Source organism: Podarcis raffonei, chromosome 4 (genome assembly GCF_027172205.1).
Source record: "Podarcis raffonei isolate rPodRaf1 chromosome 4, rPodRaf1.pri, whole genome shotgun sequence".
In the NCBI taxonomy this organism is placed as follows: domain Eukaryota; kingdom Metazoa; phylum Chordata; class Lepidosauria; order Squamata; family Lacertidae; genus Podarcis; species Podarcis raffonei.
This window is the reverse complement of record NC_070605.1, coordinates 7,674,971-7,695,171: the sequence shown is the minus strand read 5'-3', so window position 1 is coordinate 7,695,171 and position 20,201 is coordinate 7,674,971. Positions and strand designations below refer to the sequence as shown.

Genomic DNA, 20,201 nt, shown 5'->3' with positions numbered 1-20,201 from the left:
GATTCAACCTCAATCCGTTAGCGCCATCCATCCTCCAACCGCCTCCAACTAGTGCGATGAATCACAGGGTGATAAAGGAATAGGGGCACTATTTTGCTCACCAAGAAAGATGGCAGCTGCTCTCCGAATCGAGACCTGCGGGCACTGAAGGTGGTCCAGACATTGGAGCAAGATGACAGGGATGGTCTTGACCTTCCAGGACTAGCAAAGCAAAGAGGAACGTTACGAACATAAGCAGAGCCTGCTGGATCAAGCCAATGGTTCATCTAGACCAGCCGTCTGTCCTCACAGTGGCCAACACGATGCCTCTGTCATGGAATTCTACTCCTATTGATCCAGAGCAGAACTCCAATGTATAGTTTATTATTATTATTATTTAATTTTTTATTTTTTACCAACAACCAAACACAAACAGTGAAACCCTCCAGGCAGCTGATACATTGGGTATACATAATCAATAATAACATATTCAAATCAACCATATGTACAATTTTATATATGTTGACACTCTTCCATCCACAAGGTTTATTTACTGTATTTTTTGCTCTATAAGACTCACTTTTCCCCTCCTAAAAAGTAAGGGGAAATGTGTGTGCGTCTTATGGAGCGAATGCAGGCTGCGCAGCTAACCCAGAAGCCAGAACAGCAAGAGGGATTGCTGCTTTCGCTGCGCAGCGATCCCTCTTGCTGTTCTGACTTCTGAGATTCAGAATTTTTTTTTTTCTTGTTTTCCTCCTCCAAAAACTAGGTGCGTCTTGTGGTCTGGTGAGTCTTAGAGAGTGAAAAATACGGTAACTTTTAACATTTTAATTGCTGCAAATTGTTCAAACCTACCCAAATAATTCACTATCTTCTCAAACCAATCCTCCTCTTTCTCACTGACCTTAAACCCTTTCAATCTGTGTATCTTCACAGTTAGATATTCTAAAATTATAATATTATTCAGTTTTTTCCTCCATTGGTTCATCCCTAGCTCTTCTGCATTTTTCCAATTACTCACTATAACGTGTCTGGCTGCAGATACCATCAATTTTACCCATTTACACTCCTCTTTTGTTTTTAACTCGGTGCTACTCAGACGAATAAGAACCATTAATTTAGATATTCCCACCTTCCTACACACAATTCCTGAAATTTCTATACCAATCTGTTCCCAAAATTCATTAACTAACGGACAATCCCACGATTGTTATGAAAAAGGAGCAATGCAGAAGCAAGCACCAGGTGGCTGGAATGGTAAACAGGAAACTGATGTTATTGGATTGTCCCGTGGGAAACTGGGACTGTCTGTAAAGTGCTCTGAGAGCCGGATGTTACCTCAGAGCAGCACATGACCCTGTACTGGAAGTACATGGGAGGAGTTTAATCTCTCTCTGCAGTGGGAAGCAGAGTGTGCAGACATGTTTCTCTGTACTGGTGAAAGACAGGAATAAAGACATGTAGATATATTTCTGTCTGTCTCTTTCCCCCTCCCTGGGAGAGGAGTGGGAGGAGTGGTGGTGTGTTCTCCTTCACGTTGAGGAGAATCGCCGAAGAGACCTCCTTTGATCTTGCCGGCAGACGCTGGCAGGGGAGGTCAAGGATTCAAGCCGGGCACCTTGAGGGTGGCCAAATTCCTCTGGACTAAGAGCTGAGCTGGAGGCTCTGGATGCTTGCTTGAATCCCGACAACTGGTAGCAGACCGATGGATATCTGATCTATGAGAATCTGCATGAGAGGTGAGAGGTCGATGAATCGTTGCCATCCTCTGCACCTAAGGAGATAAAGAAAAGCGTCTGCCTGCAGCCAGAAAGCTGAAACAGACAGCTGGACACCGAGAGGAGTGTGTTTCAAGGCAACGGAGCCTGAAAAAAAGGTATGCTGCATTTTGGGCAAGAGAGAATGAACGCAGAAAGATTTATTTTCTGGTTCACAAGCTGCGTTTGAGAAAAACAGCTCTGAAAGAGCAAGCTTGCATACCAGGAATTCCTGTGGTTTAGATAAGGAATTCCGTCCTGAGCAGGTTGCTAGGCAACGTCTGCCAGTTAAAGAATGGCTAAAAAGAGCCTGGGAAATCGAAAGTGTGTCTGCGCAGCTGTGCAAGGGTTTTGAAAAAACAGCCCGAAGGTTTGCCTGCCAGTGAAGCAGTAAACAAAGACTTTTGGAGTTTTACTGGCTTGAAAAGTGAAAGCTGGCTTGAGATTGAGTGTAAAGCTGACTCTTGGATTCAGCATGGATGCCAAGAAGGGGGGAGTGCCCCTGAGTGCCGTGGTTCTAGATGAACACAGCTGGCATGCTGCACTGGAAGAAAAGGACAGGGGGAGGGAGGAACGGAGTTCTAATTCCCCCACCGATGAGGCTACTGGAAAGGATGCTGTAGCTTTGAATGTTGTCCAGTGTTACAGTTGCGGACAGGCTGGGCATCTTCAGCAGAGCTGCAAGAAGCCACGTCAGCCAAAAGGAGCGAAGGGCCGCTCAGCTAAGCCTGAGGCGTCAGGCAAAGGTCGTACCAAGCCTATGGTGGAACCTGCAAAGGCTTTGATGGCGAAAGGAACCACGCCAGACGTTGGGAACGCGTTTATAATTGACACGGGCTGCACGGTTCATATGTCCCCACACAGAGAACTCTTTTCATCGTTTAAGAAGCAAAGCTTCACTGTGACACAGGCCAATGGTCAGGAGCTAGAAGCGGCCGGCGTGGGGACTGTCTATCTTAAGAGTCTGGACTTGACAATAAACAATGTTTACTTGGTTCCTGAATTGAAGTTCAATCTGCTGAGTGTTTCGCAGATTGCAAAGAGAGGACTGAAACTGTCCTACGATGCTGAGAGCTGCGAGATCTACAAAGATGGAGAGTTATATCTTTCTGCCAAACAGAAGGATGGACTATATTTGTTGACTTTTGCACAAAGTGATTACATGGAATGTAATTCATCTGTGTCTAACCTAGTTTCTCTTGCAGGTGTGAGCAAGAAGAAGACCGGGGTCAACAGGGCATTTCAGCGGGTGTATGCTGATGTAATTGGTCCTCTAGAACCTTCTAGAGGCAAAGCAAGATATTATCTTGTGTGTGTGGATCATTTCTCTAACTATGTCTGGGTTTATGTGTTGAGAAAGCCAAAGGAAGCCTTGGAGAGGTTTCAGGAGTTTTGTGACAAAGTTAAGAGTATGCATGATGCTAACATTGATTGTCTATTCACAGATGAGAAGCAGATTTTTCTTTTACAGGATTTCCAGAGGTTCCTGCAGAAGAAGGGAATAAGACACAAGGTTTCTGTTTCAGCGGAAGCGTGGAACAGGGGTGTCTGTGTACGGGTGAACAGAGAATTGCAAAAGGGGATGGAAGCGCAATTGCTTAGTTCACATCTGCCACATGAGTACTGGGCCGAGTCTCTAATGTCGTTCTGTTATACGAAAGTGAGAAAGGTTTCAAAAGAGTTGGGAAGTTCTCCTTTTGAGAAACTGTTCCACAGAAAACCTTCTGTTGCCCATTTCAAAGTTTTTGGGTCTCATGTGAGAACAGAAGCTCCAGGTGGAGTAAAGAATGCCAGAGGCATTTTTGTGGGGTATGAAAAGGGTCTCTACAGAGTAATTTTGTCTGAATCTGGTCAGGTGATTCTCACAAAATTTCTAGAGAGTGTTCCTGAACAGGAGCGAGTGATAGTACACACATTTCCCACTGAGGACGATTCAGATGATGATGATTTCACTGATTTCAGCTTTACAGAAAGTGATGACACTGATAGCTCGGAGAGCTCAGTTGTCACAGTCATTGAGAGGAAGTCTCACACAATAGATAGGCCTTCACAACTGAAGGATGAACCACTGTTTACCATTGGAACTAGTTCTCCAAAGAGTCCTGAGACTGGACCAGTGAGCAGAGAGGATCAGCACCTCATACGTAGGTCTGAGAGAGTTACAAAGGGTCAACCACCCAAGAGGTACTCAAAAGAGTTTGCTAACTTAGCTGTTGCATGTGTTGCTGTTGTAAACAACCGAGGACAGGTTGGAGCTGTGTCTAAGTCAGAGACAAAGACACAACAGAGAGTTGCTAGCCAAGGTAATGCAGATGCACTCATTCCTTGGAAACCAGACAGCCAGAGAGGTACACTGGGGAAACCAGTGGCGGGGAGTTCCAAGGGTGGAACTGAAACAACAGGGGAGTGTTATGTGTATAACAACTGTTTGTTTTCTTCTCTGGATCATGCTTTGCTTGCTGCAACACGCATTGTTTCTTTTGGGGGAGGATGTTACGAAAAAGGAGCAATGCAGAAGCAAGCACCAGGTGGCTGGAATGGTAAACAGGAAACTGATGTTATTGGATTGTCCCGTGGGAAACTGGGACTGTCTGTAAAGTGCTCTGAGAGCCGGATGTTACCTCAGAGCAGCACATGACCCTGTACTGGAAGTACATGGGAGGAGTTTAATCTCTCTCTGCAGTGGGAAGCAGAGTGTGCAGACATGTTTCTCTGTACTGGTGAAAGACAGGAATAAAGACTTGTAGATATATTTCTGTCTGTCTCTTTCCCCCTCCCTGGGAGAGGAGTGGGAGGAGTGGTGGTGTGTTCTCCTTCACGTTGAGGAGAATCGCCGAAGAGACCTCCTTTGATCTTGCCGGCAGACGCTGGCAGGGGAGGTCAAGGATTCAAGCCGGGCACCTTGAGGGTGGCCAAATTCCTCTGGACTAAGAGCTGAGCTGGAGGCTCTGGATTTTGGCTTGAATCCCGACACATATGACTCCAGCGTATAGTTAGCAGAGTAAAAACTTAAACACGTTGCAGGATTCCCCCCCAAAACAGACCAGAAGCAATTGTATTTCATCCGGCAGAGATTTACTGCTACTGAAGGCAGATGAGCATAATGGTTACAAATCCAAAACATTCAGGATTGGCACTGGCCATAAGAAATCCAGTTGCCGCAGACTTAGCTAAAACTTACAATAACTTATTATAAGTCTAAACCTTAACACTATATACAGAACATCACACCAGAAGGAAAAGAGATCAGAGAAAGTGAAACCCAGGCTCCTTTTGGCCTTACTATTATAGTCACCATGACCTTGACAGAAAGAGATAACAGAACCAGTTTAAGGCAGCTGTACAGTGGTTCCGCTCCTTCCTCCTGGGCCGTGTTCAGAAAGTGGTGGTGGGGGATGAGTGTTCAGACCCCTGGGCTCTCACTTGTGGGGTGCCTCAGGGTTCTGTCCTCTCCCCCATGCTTTTCAACATTTACATGCAGCCGCTGGGAGAGATCATCAGGAGGTTTGGGCTGGGTGTTCATCAGTATGCGGATGATACCCAGCTCTACCTCTCTTTTAAATCAGAACCAGTGAGGGCGGTGAAGGCCCTGTGTGAGTGTCTGGAGGCGGTTGGAGGATGGATGGCGGCTAACAGATTGAGGTTGAATCCTGACAAGACAGAAGTACTGTTTTGGGGGGACAGGAGGCGGGCAGGTGTGGAGGATTCCCTGGTCCTGAATGGGGTAACTGTGCCCCTGAAGGACCAGGTGCGCAGCCTGGGAGTCATTTTGGACTCACAGCTGTCCATGGAGGCACAGGTCAAATCTGTATCCAGGGCAGCTGTTTACCAGCTCCATCTGGTACGCAGGATGTGACCCTATCTGCCTGCGGACTGTCTCGCCAGAGTGGTGCATGCTCTGGTTATCTCCTGCTTGGATTACTGCAATGCACTCTACGTGGGGCTACCTTTGAAGGTGACTCGGAAACTACAACTAATCCAGAATGCGGCAGCTAGACTGGTGACTGGGGGCGGCCGCCGAGACCATATAACACCGGTCTTGAAAGACCTACATTGGCTCCCAGTACGTTTCCGAGCACAATTCAAAGTGTTGGTGCTGACCTTGAAAGCCCTAAACGGCCTCGGCCCAGTATACCTGAAGGAGCGTCTCCACCCCCATCATTCTGCCTGGACGCTGAGGTCCAGCGCCGAGGGCCTTCTGGCGGTTCCCTCATTGTGAGAAGCAAAGCTACAGGGAACCAGGCAGAGGGCCTTCTCGGTAGTGGCGCCCGCCCTGTGGAACGCCCTTCCAGCAGATGTCAAAGCGATAAACAACTACCTGACATTCAGAAGACATCTTAAGGCCCTGTTCAGGGAAGTTTTTAACGTGTGATATTTTACTGTATTTTTGGTTTTTATGGAAGCCGCCCAGAGTGGCTGGGGAGGCCCAGCCAGATGGGCGGGGTATAAATAATAAATTATTATTATTATTATTATTATTATTATTATTACTCAGCTTCTCAGAAGGTATAACCCAAACATCATGAACCTTGAAACAATAATAATAAAAAAATGTCCAGTAGCACCTTAGAGACCAACTAAGTTTGTTTTCGGTACAGTATAAGCTTTCGTGTGCATGCACACTTCTTCAGATACCACGAAATCAGATTGCATGCACACGAAAGCTTATACGTATCCAGAACAAACTTAGTTGGTCTCTATTCCCCCCCCCCCATTTTTTTATTAGTTTTCACAATATTATAAACAAACAAACACACACACACACAAAACAGACAAACATAAATCATAGCCTTATTGAAAATTACAGTTATTAACTTTGTTAAGTGACTTCCTCGCTTCCCCTTGGTTGAATTTCATTGCATGACCTTTTAATGGTTTTCCAAATCCCAATTTTTATGAAATTTAACTTAAACATTAACATCCTTAGATCTTCACCTTATGGAATTAAACATATTAATGCATCACTTAACATCACTTAGTTGGTCTCTAAGGTGCTACTGGACATTTTTCTTTTTATTTTGACTGTGTCAGACCAACACGGCTACCTACCTGAATCTAGAACCATGAACCTTCTCCTTGTTTCTTTCACACAGAGAAGCTTCCAGAACATAGCTGTCAACTTTTCCCTTTTCTTGCAAGGAATCCTATTCGGAATAAGGGAATTTCCCTTAAAAAAGGGAAACGTTGACAGCTATGTTCCAGAACCCTCTTGAATTAAGTAGAATAGGAAAGGTCTCTACACATCAGTGCAATACTTTCTGCACTAGGGAATGCAAACTGACAGCCTCAAGAGGAAACCTGCAATCAGGATTTGAACACAAGACCCCTTTGCCTCCATGAGATTCGCAGCAACTAGTATTTAGAGGCATAAACCAGAATCAGTGAACTTGAGAGTTTTTACAAAATCTGGAATGTGCGGTCAAAATATTTGAAAAGCCGGCTCTGAAGATATTTGATTCCAAACCCGGAATCCTAGAAACTGAATACCAAAAATTTTGGGATCCAGAAAGACTCAAGGGGATTTGCAGAGATGGAATCTCAAATTGAAATGGGGGTGCTTGCAATTTTTTGACTTGCCTCCCACCTGGCCCTTCGGGGGGAAATTTGGAGCATACCCTGCCAAGCCGTTGCTATACAAAGGCTGGTGACTTACGATTTGCCGGCAGAGGGTCTCTGCGATCTGAGGGTGGTCGTGCCAAGCCTTCTTGCTGTTAATCTTCTTCGGGAGGGACCAGCCCAGGAAGCGGAAGCACCTGGCGAGGGCATCCTGGCAACCCTGCCATGGGGAGTCAAAAGGGGCGACAAGGGTCAGTCAGGGAGAGGGCAGGTCAATGGCAACAGCGACTGCCAAGCTGGCAACCTCTGCCTCTGCTCACAACCACCCTGATCTCCATTTCCGTCCCCTAAGTTGTCTTCCTCATTTTATTCTAAGTTTGTATTAAAATTTGTAAATTGTAACCGGGGGGAAATTGAACACACATTTTTTAAAAATCATTTGGGGGTGGGAGAGCATAGAAATCATATGTAACATTAAGATCCAGGAGGAGAAGTCGAAAAGCACTTCCTGCATCCTTCCATATGTATTATTATTAATAATAATAACATGAAATATGAAATAATATGAAATAATATGAAATAATATGAAATAATATGAAATAAAAATTTAAAAATTTAAAAAAATTAAAAATTTAAATTTAGAAATAAAAAATAAAAATAAAAATAAAATAAAATAAAAATTTATTATTATTATTTATACCCTGCCCATCTGGCTGGGTTTCCCCAGCCACTCTGGGCAGCTTCCAACAAAATATTAAAAATACGGTACATTGGCCCATGAAGCACAGGGAAACCGGATTCTGCAAACTCAGAGCAAGGAAAGGTTGGGTTCAGTGGTAGGGCATCTGCTTGGCATGCAGAAGGTCCCAGGTTCGACGGCATCTCTGGGTTGGACTAGGAATGTCCCCTGTTTGAGATCTTAAGACAGCTGCTGCCAGTCAGTGCAGACATTACTGAGCTAGATGGACCCAAGGCATAGCTGTCAACTTACAGATTTGAAAATAAGGGACCAGCAGCCTCGACAATAAGGGATCAGCAGCCAAAATAAGGGATTTTAGTCAACCAGCTGAAGTTAGAAGTTAAAAGGGACCAGATCATTTGGGAGAGCAGCGCCGGTTTTTAGCCCTTCGTTTCCAGAGGTTGCTGCTCAAGACACCAGCCGATGAAACACTGCAATTCAATAACTACAAGCAGCAACCACTTTTCGCGCAAAATGAAGTCCAAGCTACGAAGATGCTGCTGCAGTTCTGTATCTTTTCTCTTGTGCGCCATCTGCAGCTCTCAGTTCCATCAGGCAGGGCGGGAAGAAGGGGGGGAGGGAAATAGCGCCCAAAGTAAACCCGCAGATCAGACCATCTATGCTAGTCTACCACTACAAATCATGGGAGAAGCGCTTGCGGTCCTTCCTCCGCTTTCACCGTCTATGCTTAGCCCTTGGAACACCTGCCTGCGCCTCCTCCTCTCTCTGAACTGCTTTCTCTATGGTTGCCCTCGCTCTCCTCTCAAGGCTCCTCAGTCCCGGCAGGGAGGGGCTCCTGGGGCCGAGGCTGGTGAGAGGAGGCCGGAGGGGGGCGGGCTGGGCAGCCAAGCAACACAGTTGGAGCCTCCCTCCTCCCTGGCCGGCAGGGAGGGAGGAAGAGGAGCTGCTTCCTTCGAAACCCGGGAAATTTAAGGGACATCATCAATAAGGGACCACAGAGGGACACGGCGCTGGGATAAGGGAGTTTCCCGTCAAATAAGGGACGGTTGACAGCTATGACCCAAGGTCCTGACTCAGGGCAAGGCAACTGCATCCTCTGTTCCTGGCTCACCTTCACCACCTCAGGATCCTCGTCTTGCAGGTGGAGGAGCAGCGGGAGCAAACTCTGGGTCACCTGCTCTTGGATGAGGTACTTCTCCTTCTTCTTGACCACGTTGGGCAGCTCAGCAAACAGGGCAATGGCGGAATTGCGGGTCCTGGCCTCTGCCTGCGGGCAACAGAGGCCACTTCATGTGGGTGAGTCTTAAAAGTTCAGAGCTTGGCTGAAAGCATGGGTTGATCAAACGGGGGCTGCTATGGGGAAGTCCCACAAGCCTTGAGAAGGGAGAAACCTGCCACTCTGGCTGCCCCTAGCCCTCGCTGACTGAAATATACTCGGAGTTGAGTGTGAATTTCATGCTCTTTATTCAGCTCGTAGTAGAATGAATGAAACTTTCCCCAAAAGATCTAGCTATATATACATTATTTACACAATGGGCCCGCATGATTGGCTAATTCCAGGCTGCTCCTGTAGGCCAATCAGGTTGCGGATTCACTTCCTCCAGAAGCCTGATTGGCTGCTCCTGCAGGCCAATCAGGTTGTTGATTCACTTCATCCAGGAGCCTGATTGGCTACTCCTGCAGGCCAATCAGGTTGCGGATTCACGTCCTCCCGGAGCCTGATTGGCTGCTCCTGATTGGTTTAGCTCTGCCCTCTTCCCACCCTTGCCCTCAACCCATTCCCCAACCCGGCTTTATGTGGAATGTAATCCACTGGAGCAGTCAAGTACAACATTCCTTGTTTGCCTAGAGTGGACATGCAGGGGATGTTGGTCCAGCCAGTCGAGCTTCCTGTTACACCTGGCTGGAGCAGCCTTCCTTTGCATGTGACTGGTAGGTCGGCGTGACCTTTCCAGAACTGGTCAAAGGCCAAGTCATTTAACCATCTTCCCTTTCCTTCTCTTTTTTCTCCTGCCTGCTTCACCTGGACTGCACTTTCAGCCAGCAGTCCCTGGGTGATCTCCCATATGGGGTAAACCTATTTGTACATATTTGTAACCTTAAGCCTAAAGCCTGCCTTCAGGGATCAGTCACACTGTGCTCTGCCTGATTGTGAGTAAACTTCTTTTTGTTACTTATGAACAAGACTGTTGTGTCTTTATTCTTTTAGAGATTTGTTATGTACTGAGTTGAATAGGATTCAGAATGCAGCAGTCTGATTGGTCCTAGAACAATGCAGCAGTCTGATTGGTCCGCAGGAGCCACCCAGTCCAGCTCCAGGTGGAAGTGAATCCACAACCTGGTTGGCCTACAGGAGAATCCCAGAATTAGCCAATCACGTGCAGCCCATTGTGTAAATAATGTATATAAAGCAGATATTTTGGGGGAACTTCCATTCCTCCTTGCCACTTTGAGCTGAATAAAGAGCATGAAATCCACTCTTGACTCCAAGTATATTTCAGGATCCAAGGGATATTACCAGGAACATATCCCAATCTCGGGAAGCCAGATTGAACTGCTTATTGTTTTAAGAGACTCACATGAGTCTGCAACCAGCTTCTGGCTGTGTAATAGGGGAATGCGCTCTACTACTTGCTAGCGCGAGTTAGGAAGGATAATATTAATCAATATATCCTCTCCTGTTACCCACAACATTCCCGCACCTTACGGATCTGGCACTGACCCAGCCTCTCCATTTTCAGGGCTAATGGAGGGAGGAGACATAGCCAAGCCACCAGGTACTGGAGGGAGAAGGGGGTGCAGGGAGCCCTGAAAACAGAAGTAGGGGGCACGATGGGACCATGGAGAGTTCTGGGGTCACGGGGCGGTGGGAGGCGCACCCCAGACTGGAAGGAAATCTCCCCCAATTTCTTACATTGCTGAACAAAGGAAGCAGCTTCTCAGCCAAGCTGACAATGTCGCTCCTCTGCATGAACTTCAAAAGGTTCTGGATGGCCGTGATGCCCTCAGCGACAACCACGCCGTCTGCCTCTTCTAAGCTGCCCAAGAGCGTTGGCATGAGGGTCTTGACCTCCTCCACCTGCAAACAGGAAGCAGCTGAACATCACTCCCTTCCCCAAGCTTCTTCTGGACAGAAAGCACACTCTTGGGTCTCTAGATAATGTGCGGTGTGTCATCACTGTAGCAGACAAGTACAACACTTCCTGTTTGCCCAGAGTGGACACACAGGGGAATGTTGCTCCAGCCAGGTGGACTTCCTGTCACACCTGGTCTGGAGCATCCTCCCCCCCCCACATGTGACCAGGTAGATGGGCGTGACCCTGGGAGACCCCATAAAAGGGCTGTTCACACAGCCATCTTCCCTTCTTCTTTGCTTTATTCCATCTTGATTCCTTTTGCTGTCTGCTGGCTCTCAGCTAGCAGCACATGGGCTCATTCCCATATGGCAGGGATGTCCAACAGGTCGACGGCGATCTACTGGTAGATCCCCACGAGGTTTTGGTAGATCGCGGTCGATCTCTGGCTCCCTTTCCTTAGCGTCGCTAAAACTGACTCCTGCCCCACCCCCTTGTCCCGCCCTCTATTGTTGTATGATCTCTGGAAGGGAAGACGGAGCTCTCTTTGTGCTGCTGTTTTGATCCATAGCAATCTTTTTCTGAGTGACTTTACCCCTTTTTCCCTTGCCTTTAACACCCCCGCCCAACAGAGCTTCCCCCCCAAAAGCTTTTCTTTAACCCCCCCAAAACAGGGCTCCTCTCCTCCCTAAAAAAAAGCTCAACAGCTTTGAGCTGAACCCACCAAAACGGGGGTAGATCACTGCCAGTTTTTAATTCTGAAAGTTGATCGCAGACTCTTGAGAGTTGGCCACCCCTGCCATATGGGATGGAGTCAAACTCTCTTCTGTAACTACAAGCTAAAGTCTGCCTTCAGGATCGTAGTGTGAACTGAATGTAAGTAAACTTCTCATTCCTTTTAAGAGAAGACTGTTGAGTCTTTATTCTTTTAAAGAGGGATTAAATGGGAATTTATAATAATAATAATAATAATAATAATAATAATAATAATAATAATAATTTACCAGGGACAAATCCCATCTGGACAAGCCAAACTGGATTGCTTAACTCAAGAGATTCAAATGAATCTACCAAATTGCTTCCTGCGATATACAGGGGAATGTGCTCTGCTACCAGCTCACTAGTGTGAGTGAGGAAGGATAATATTTAATCAATATATCCTACTATCCACAACATTCCCACAGATAAAGATAAAGGTAAAGGTACCCCTGACTGTTAGGTCCAGTTGCGGATGACTCTGGGATTGCGCGCTCATCTCGCTCTATAGGCTGAGGGAGCCGACATTTGCTTCTGGATCATGTGGCCCACAGGACTAAGCCACTTCTGGCAAACCAGAGCAGCACACAGAAATGCCATTTACCTTCCCGCCGGAGCGGTACCTATTTATCTACTTGCACTTGACGTGCTTTTGAACTGCTAGGTGGGCAGGAGCAGGGACTGAGCAACGGGAGCTCACCCCATCACGGGGATTCGAACCGCCCACCTTCTGATCGGCAAGCCCTAGGCTCTGTGGTTTAACCCACAGCGCCACCTACGTCCTCCCACAGATTCGAATCCCCGCGACGGGGTGAGCTCCCGTTGCTCGGTCCCTGCTCCTGCCCACCTAGCAGTTCAAAAGCACGAAGTGCAAGTAGATAAATAGGTACCGCTCTGGCGGGAAGGTAAACGGCGTTTCCGTGTGCTGCTCTGGTTCGCCAGAAGTGGCTTAGTCATGCTGGCCACATGACCTAGAAAAACTGTCTGCGGACAAACGTCGGCTCCCTCGGCCAGTAATGCAAAATGAGCACCGCGACCCCAGAGTTGTTCGCGACTGGACTTAACTGTCAGGGGTCCTTTACCTTTTTAAAATTATGCCCTGCTTCCCCTCTCCGTGATGGAGCTGCTGAAAGCGGATTGTGAGACAAGGAGAGCCAGCAGGAAAGGGGCCAAGTTCCATTCGCCAAGAACACAAATTGTCGAGCGGAAAAACAACAGGGAAAGACCGAAGCGCAAAGAAGATAATCAGGGATCAACGCCCTAAGCAGAAAACTTGTTTAGACAGCAATATTCTCAATTGCTGACGGAAAGCAGATAAAGAGGCGGTGGCAGGGAGTTCCGCAGGTGGGGCACCGTTGCAGAAAAGGCACTTTCAACCTGCCGCCACCAGCCTTCCTGCAGAAGGCAGCATCTCAGGATCCAGGAAAGCTGTGGTTACATTCTCCGTACTACCCTTTGCCAGCCCGGCATCTTCATCCTCGTCCCTCATCCCTGGGCTCGATGAACCAAAGTATAAAGCAGCTTCCTAGCAGCGGGGATGGACTAGATGACCCTGGAGAGCCCTTCCAACTCCACAATTCTCTCGATTCATGTGAGAGAACGGAGGGGTTGTCCCTGCCCCCTCCTTCCTCACCTTATCAGGGTGGATGGCTAAGATGCCTAGAGCTCTCAGGCCAAGGGAACGGACGTCCGGGCTGGGGTTCCTGGTCCACTCCTCAAGACTCTCAAAGATCTGGTCCGCCGGCAGCTGCTCAATCTCCTGGTAGTGGAGAAGCTGAGGAACAAGAAAGAACCATCGGCCACGTGAGAGAGGATCGGGCAGGATGCGACCACCTCTTTCCCTGGGATGGAGCTTGCCTAGACGAGCAGGGCTAACAGCCGTAAAAACGTCCGCACTAAGTCTCCAAAATGCTGTGTGTGTGTGTGTGTGTTGTTGTTGTTTTTGTTGTTATACCCAGCTACTCTGGGCAGCTTCCAGCACAAAAAAATAATAAGAATACATCAAACATTAATAGTAACAATCAGATCCTACACAAAATAGGTCACAATAACTTTAAAGTAAACAACGTATACCAAATAAAGTAATATGCAGTAATCCAACAGTAAACACTAAAATGAAACATCAGCTAGTAATAATTAAAGTTATCAATTACAATAAAGAATTACTCATCCATAATGGATAAAAACAGCAGCAAATCACAATGCATAAAATGCGACAAATCATGCAAGACGATGGAAAAGGATTAAATTGCAAAACAAGGGCGCACAGCTTATAAAATTATTTTTTTAAAAAACTATCCCTGAACTCTCCTCCCAGCTGCTTCTCACTGTGTGCAAAACAACGAGGTGGTTTAAGGCAGTAGTTTTCTACGTTTTCAGACCCAGGACCCTCCTTTAACCCAAACATGCACTTGTCTTAACCCTTTACCATACAATAGCTTTATTACATGTTTACTTAGGTTGACTGAGCTGCATGTAATCAGCCCAGGGTGCAAGGAGGGAAAGAGGCAAGCAAATTAAAAAATAAATAAATCCTCAACCAATTCATTAGGCCGGCCTGCTGTTTAAACAGTCCTTAATCAACTAAGGACTCACCTCAAAATTAGCCATTTAGATAACTCATTAATCCGTTACATTTAATTCCATTCGATTTAAATGTCTTTTAAATTGATGAGCTGAGCTCACCCTTAGGATACAGTCTTTCTCCCCCCTCCCCCCACCAGCATTTCTTACAGGAGGAATCAAAATAGCTTCCAAAAATTAAAATGTCTTTAACCCCTTAAACACACAGACTCCGAATGGGGTTGCCTGTGAAGAGGGAAGGAAGACCACGGTTCAGTCTCTCCTTTGCTTCAAACTTGATAGGTGACGTTCTCCTAACTGCACATTTAAAAACACACAGTGCGTTTCTTATTTCCTTATTTCCTTTTTATTCCACCTCTCTCCCCAGGGAGATCAAGGTTGTGCGTGCGAGGTTCTCCCATTCCTCATTCAATCTCCACAACAACCCTCTGGGGTAGGATAGGCTCAGAGAAGGCGTCTGAGGGTTTCGGACCAGAATCTTTCCAGCCCTTCTCAGGGATTGAACCCAGAGAGGTTCTGCATGCCAGGAAGATGCTCCAGCCCTGAACGATGGCCTTTGGGGCGCAGCAGCCATCCTAAGCCTCTGCGGGGATCGCTCTCCTCCTGGTCCTGAATGGGGTAACTGTGCCCCTGAAGGACCAGGTGCGCAGCCTGGGAGTCATTTTGGACTCACAGCTGTCCATGGAGGCGCAGGTCAATTCTGTATCCAGGGCAGCTGTCTACCAGCTCCATCTGGTACGCAGGATGAGACCCTCCTGCTCGCAGACTGTCTCGCCAGAGTGGTGCATGCTCTGGTTATCTCCTGCTTGGACTACTGCAATGCACTCTATGTGGGGCTACCTTTGAAGGTGACCCGGAAACTACAACTAGTCCAGAATGTGGCAGCTAGACTGGTGACTGGAAGCTGCCGCCGAGACCACATAGCACCAGTCCTGAAAGATCTTCATTGGCTCACAGTATGTTTCCGAGCACAATTCAAAGTGTTGGTGTTGACCTTTAAAGCCCTAAACGGCCTCGGCCCAGTAGACCTGAAGGAGCGTCTCCACCTCCATCGTTCGGCCCGGACACTGTGGTCCAGTGCCGAGGGCCTTCTGGCAGTTCCCTCGCTGTGAGAAGCAAAGCCACAGGGAACCAGGCATACGGCCTTCTCGGTGGTGGCACCCACCCTGTGGAACACCCTCCCACCAGATGTCAAGGAAATAAACAACTACCTGACATTTAGAAGACATCTGAAGGCAGCCCTGTTCAGGGAAGTTTTTAATGTGTGACATTTTAATGTATTTTTAATCTTTGTTTGAAGCTGCCCAGAGTGCCCGGGGAAACCCAGCCAGATGGGCGGGGTACAAATAAAAAAATATTGTTATTATTACTCCTGTGGAGGCTTGGGAGGCAAGCTACATGCCCGCCAGCCATATGGTTGACGGGGCACAGCTGGCGGGCGTACGGGGAAACGGGAGGCTGCTGGCAAAGCCACACAGCTTCCCCCACTCGCTGGGGCGCCCCTGAGAGGCAAGTGCCCTGGCGCAACGCACCAGTAAGCCCAACAGGGAAAACGTCTCTGTTTCCCCACCTGGCCCTGTATGGGAGAAGGCATTCTGTCAGGTCACCTGGTCCCAGGTTGTCGCTCTGCCTATCCTGCGCATCTCTTACCTCTACGAAGAAAGCGATGGTGGTCGGCTTGAGTTTCTTGCTGCCTTTGCTGAGCAGAGAGAACATCATGTCCAGGATCCTCATGGTCTCAGGGCAAGCAAAGTGCAGCATGGCTCTGGAAGACACCAGGGGGAAGGCGCCATGCTGTTACAAGGAAGGAGGGTGACGCCACCCCTGCGAGGCGGCCACAGCTGAATAATGCAGCACCCCTCTTGTAGTGATATTGGTTAAAAACTTTGGTTCATGTAGAAGAGGAGCATGCTGGGAGAACCAAAGACTGTAGAATGTTGGGAATGGATATCTGGGTCTCAATTACAGACTTCTGACTTTAAAAGTGTGAACGGGGTTATCTCTTTCCCTTCACAGGAAGAAAGTTTCTAGCTGATTTGTGGTTTTGACACCTGGGTGTCTGGGACGTAGATTCAGTGTGAGAGGGTTAACTGGCTAATTTACAACTCAAAGAATTTGGTCTGTCTCTGGGAATGCTTTAATCTTCAAGGCCCTTTAATAAACAGAATTCAGCTAACAAGCCTGAGTTACTGTTCCTCCACGTAACTATTGGCAAATTGCTAATTAGTTCAAAGAACTGATTGGTTTCTAAGTTTGAATCCACATGGGTTCAAGAAGGATAAAACCTCAAGAAACTAAGATGCAAATTGCAGCAGACCATCTTGCCAATGGCCTGAAGCTCAACATCAAAAAGGCTAAGATCATGTCCACTGGTCCCATCACCTCCTGGCAAATAGAAGGGGAAGAAATGGAGGCAGTGAGGGATTTTACTTTCTTGGGCTCCATGATCACTGCAGATGGTGAAAGCAGTCACGAAATTAAAAAACGACTGCTCCTTGGGAGAAAGGCGATGGCAAACCTGGGAAGCATCTTAAAAAGCAGAGACATCACCTTGCCAACAAAGGTCCGTATAGTTAAAGCTATGGTTTTCCCAGTAGTGATGTATGGAAGTGAGAGCTGGACCATAAAGAAGGCTGATCGCCGAAGAATGGATGCTTTTGAATTCTGGTGCTGGAGGAGACTCTTGAGAGTCCCATGGACTGCAAGAAGATCAAACCTATCCATTCTGAAGGAAATCAGCCCAGAGTGCTCACTGGAAGGACAGATCCTGAAGCTGAGACTCCAATACTTTGGCCACCTCATGAGAAGAGAAGACTCCCTGTTCTCCCTGTGATTATTAAAGTTTCTAACTGGTAATAAGACTCCTTTTCTTTTGTTCTGCTTATCTCCTGCCCCCCCCGGGGGGGTGGAGCCGATTCCCTGAAACCTGACACCAGCCTTCTGGGCCCAGGGCCTTGGCTCCCTTGGGGAACAGCTGTATTGGTTTTCGAAATGGCAGAGCCAGTGTGGCAGCCTGGGTGCCAGCGGGCGCCTCTCCTTGGCCAGGGGCGAAGTCGACGGAAAAGCAGGACCCTCACCTTGCCAGCAGCGTGGCCCCCTGGAGCACTTCCCTGGCGCTCTGCAGCATGCTCCAGCCCCGTGTCCTCTCCATGAACGTGACCTCGTAGCGGCAGCCAGTGCGAATCAGGAGCAACTTGAGGGCCTCCGCTGAAAAGCTAAGCCAAGAGGACGGCCTGGTTACATAAGGGCATAAGTGAAGCTCTGCAGGATCAGGCTGTGAGGAAGCTCAGCCAGATAGGCATTTGGCCTCACCCAGCAGGCTCCTCTTAATGGTTTTAACTGTTTTTATACCTGCAATTGTTTTGTGCATGTCTTTATACCTGAAAGAGCATCTCCACCCCCATCGTTCTGCCCTGACACTGAGGTCCATCTCCAAGGGCCTTCTGGTGGTTCCCTCCCTGCGAGAAGTGAGGTTACAGGGAACCAGGCAGAGGGCCTTCTCGGTAGTGGCACCCGCCCTGTGGAACGCCCTCCCATCAGATGTCAAAGAGATACACAACTACCTGACATTCAGAAGACATCTGATGGCAGCCCTGTTCAGGGAAGTTTTTAATGTATGACATATTAGTGTATTTTTGGTATTTGTGGAAGCCGCCCAGATGGGCGGGGTACAAATAAAAAAATTATTATTATTATTATTATTATTATTATTTATTTATTTATTTATTTATTGCATTGTGAAATCGCCTTGACATAATTCATAGCAAGCAATACATAAATATTGTTGTTGTTGTTGATAATAGTATTAGTCTGGGTAGAAATGGAGAAGTCACTTTCAGAATAATGTAAGAACATAAGGGCTTGCTGGATCCAGCCAATGGCCCATCTCATCTAGTACAGTGGTACCTTGGGATGCGAACAGGATCTGTTCCGGAGCCCCGTTCGTATCCTAAACATAACGTAAGACGTGACAGTGCGTCTGCGCGTATCACGTTTCGCTGCTTCTGCGCATGCACGTGATGTCATTTTGACCGTCTGCGCATGCGCGAGGGGTGAAACCCGGAGGTTACGCACTGCATTACTTCCAGGTCGCCGCGGAGCACAACCTGAAGATGCTGAACCTGAAGCGTATTTATCCCGATGTATGACTGTATCCTGTTCCCACAGCGGCCAACCAGATCCCTCTGGGAAACCCGCAAGCAGGATTCGAACACAAGAGCAACAAGAGGGCAGAGCAGAGCCATCCTGGCTAATAGCCGCCCAAAGCCCTCCATGAATTTGTCTAATCCTCTTTTAAAGTCATCCAAGTTGTTGGTCATCACTGCTTCCTGTAGGAGTTAACTATGTGATGCATGAACAAGGGCTTTTAACCATCCTGAATTTTCCAACATACAGATGTTTACGAGTTCTAGCGTTCTTTCCTTGTCTGTGGGTGCCCAGCGACCTAGATGCCTGGCTTATATTTTAACACTTGAGTGGGTACAAGGCAATGCCTGACTAAACAGGCCTGTCTTCAAAAGCCGGCGGTATGCCAATGCAGATGGATGCCTCTCTTATTTCAGCAGGGAACATGTTCCATAACCATGGGGCTACCAGTGAAAAAGCCCAGCTCTGCGTTATAACAAAATGGATAGCTATCAGACTGCGGAGAGACTAACCAGGTTACATTTGTTAATCTTTAAATATATATATATATATAACTTTTATTAAGTTCTTCTATCATGCATTTTAGAATATTCATTTAAACAACCATAAAATACAGTGGTACCTCGGGTTACAGACGCTTCAGGTTACAGACTCCTCTAACCCAGAAATAGTACCTTGGGTTAAGAACTTTGCTTCAGGATGAGAACAGAAATTGTGCTCCAGTGGCGTGGCAGCAGCAGGAGGCCCCATTAGCTAAAGTGGTACCTCAGGTTACGAACAGTTTCAGGTTAAGAACAGACCTCCTTCTCTTTCCATGGTTCATTGTACATAACACAAATCCCTGCATATTTTACATAAACTAAACCACTCAGTATTCCATTATTACATCCATCAAAAATTGTTTACACTGTTGAATTTGCCCATGTTTTCAAATATACACAATTTCCACCCATATAGTCAATAAATGCTTTCCAGTCTTCTCTGAACGTATCTTCTTCTTGTTCTCTTATTCTATAGGTTAAGTCTGCAAGCTGCGCATATTCTGTCAGCTTAAGTTGCCATTCTTCTTTGGTTGGGACCTAGCTCGTTTTCAATTTTGGGGCTAACAAAACATGGGCCGTGGTAGTGGCATACATAAATAGTCGTTTTTTGACACCTGGGAATTTCAGTCTGAATTATCCCAACAGAAAGGACTCTGGGTTTCTTTGGAAAAGTACTTTTAAACATTTTTTTTCCCAATTCGTTATAAATTATTTCCCAATACTCTTTTAACCCTTTCAGGTTAAAAAGCAACATTTGCTAATCTGAATGTTAGAATTCCTGCTCCACGATTGCAGTCATGGGATTGTTGTCTTTCACATGACGTGGTATGTTTTGACTCCACAGAGTGGGAAGTGACGGAGACAGGATGTTTGTGTTACTGTGTTCCATGAAGTGGGACTATTGTCCTTTGTTCTTTTTCTATTTGCTGTCTGATGCTGGAGAGAGAGGGAGCCATGTTGCAGTGTTCCGTGTGTGTTTATATGTAAATAAATTAGAATAGCCAAAATGCTGAGTTGCTGAGGTCTGTTACACAAAGCTGTGCAAACTCTGCGGATCCCTAAGTGTGCCGGTGTCGGTTGGCATCGGTCACTGTGATTTTCGGCTGAT

At 47.1% G+C, this 20,201-nt stretch overlaps 2 protein-coding genes across 4 annotated transcripts in view; one reads left to right on the top strand and one right to left on the bottom strand.

Moving 5' to 3' along the window:
* Nucleotides 1-20,201, top strand: part of LOC128412208 (zinc finger protein 850-like) — a 264,328-nt gene that overhangs the window by 65,475 nt on the left and 178,652 nt on the right. The window lies entirely within an intron of this gene.
* The window catches only part of LOC128412209 (maestro heat-like repeat-containing protein family member 7), a 67,423-nt gene that overhangs the window by 6,619 nt on the left and 40,603 nt on the right, over nt 1-20,201 (bottom strand). For both annotated transcript variants that reach the window (XM_053385085.1, XM_053385084.1), the window contains exons 15-21: nt 17,483-17,620; nt 16,056-16,170; nt 13,456-13,596; nt 10,907-11,071; nt 9,104-9,259; nt 7,390-7,512; nt 102-201 (exon numbers count right to left, since the gene is read on the bottom strand). In XM_053385085.1, coding sequence (XP_053241060.1) covers nt 102-201; nt 7,390-7,512; nt 9,104-9,259; nt 10,907-11,071; nt 13,456-13,596; nt 16,056-16,170; nt 17,483-17,620 — 938 coding nt within the window. The remainder of the gene's footprint in view (nt 1-101; nt 202-7,389; nt 7,513-9,103; nt 9,260-10,906; nt 11,072-13,455; nt 13,597-16,055; nt 16,171-17,482; nt 17,621-20,201) is intronic.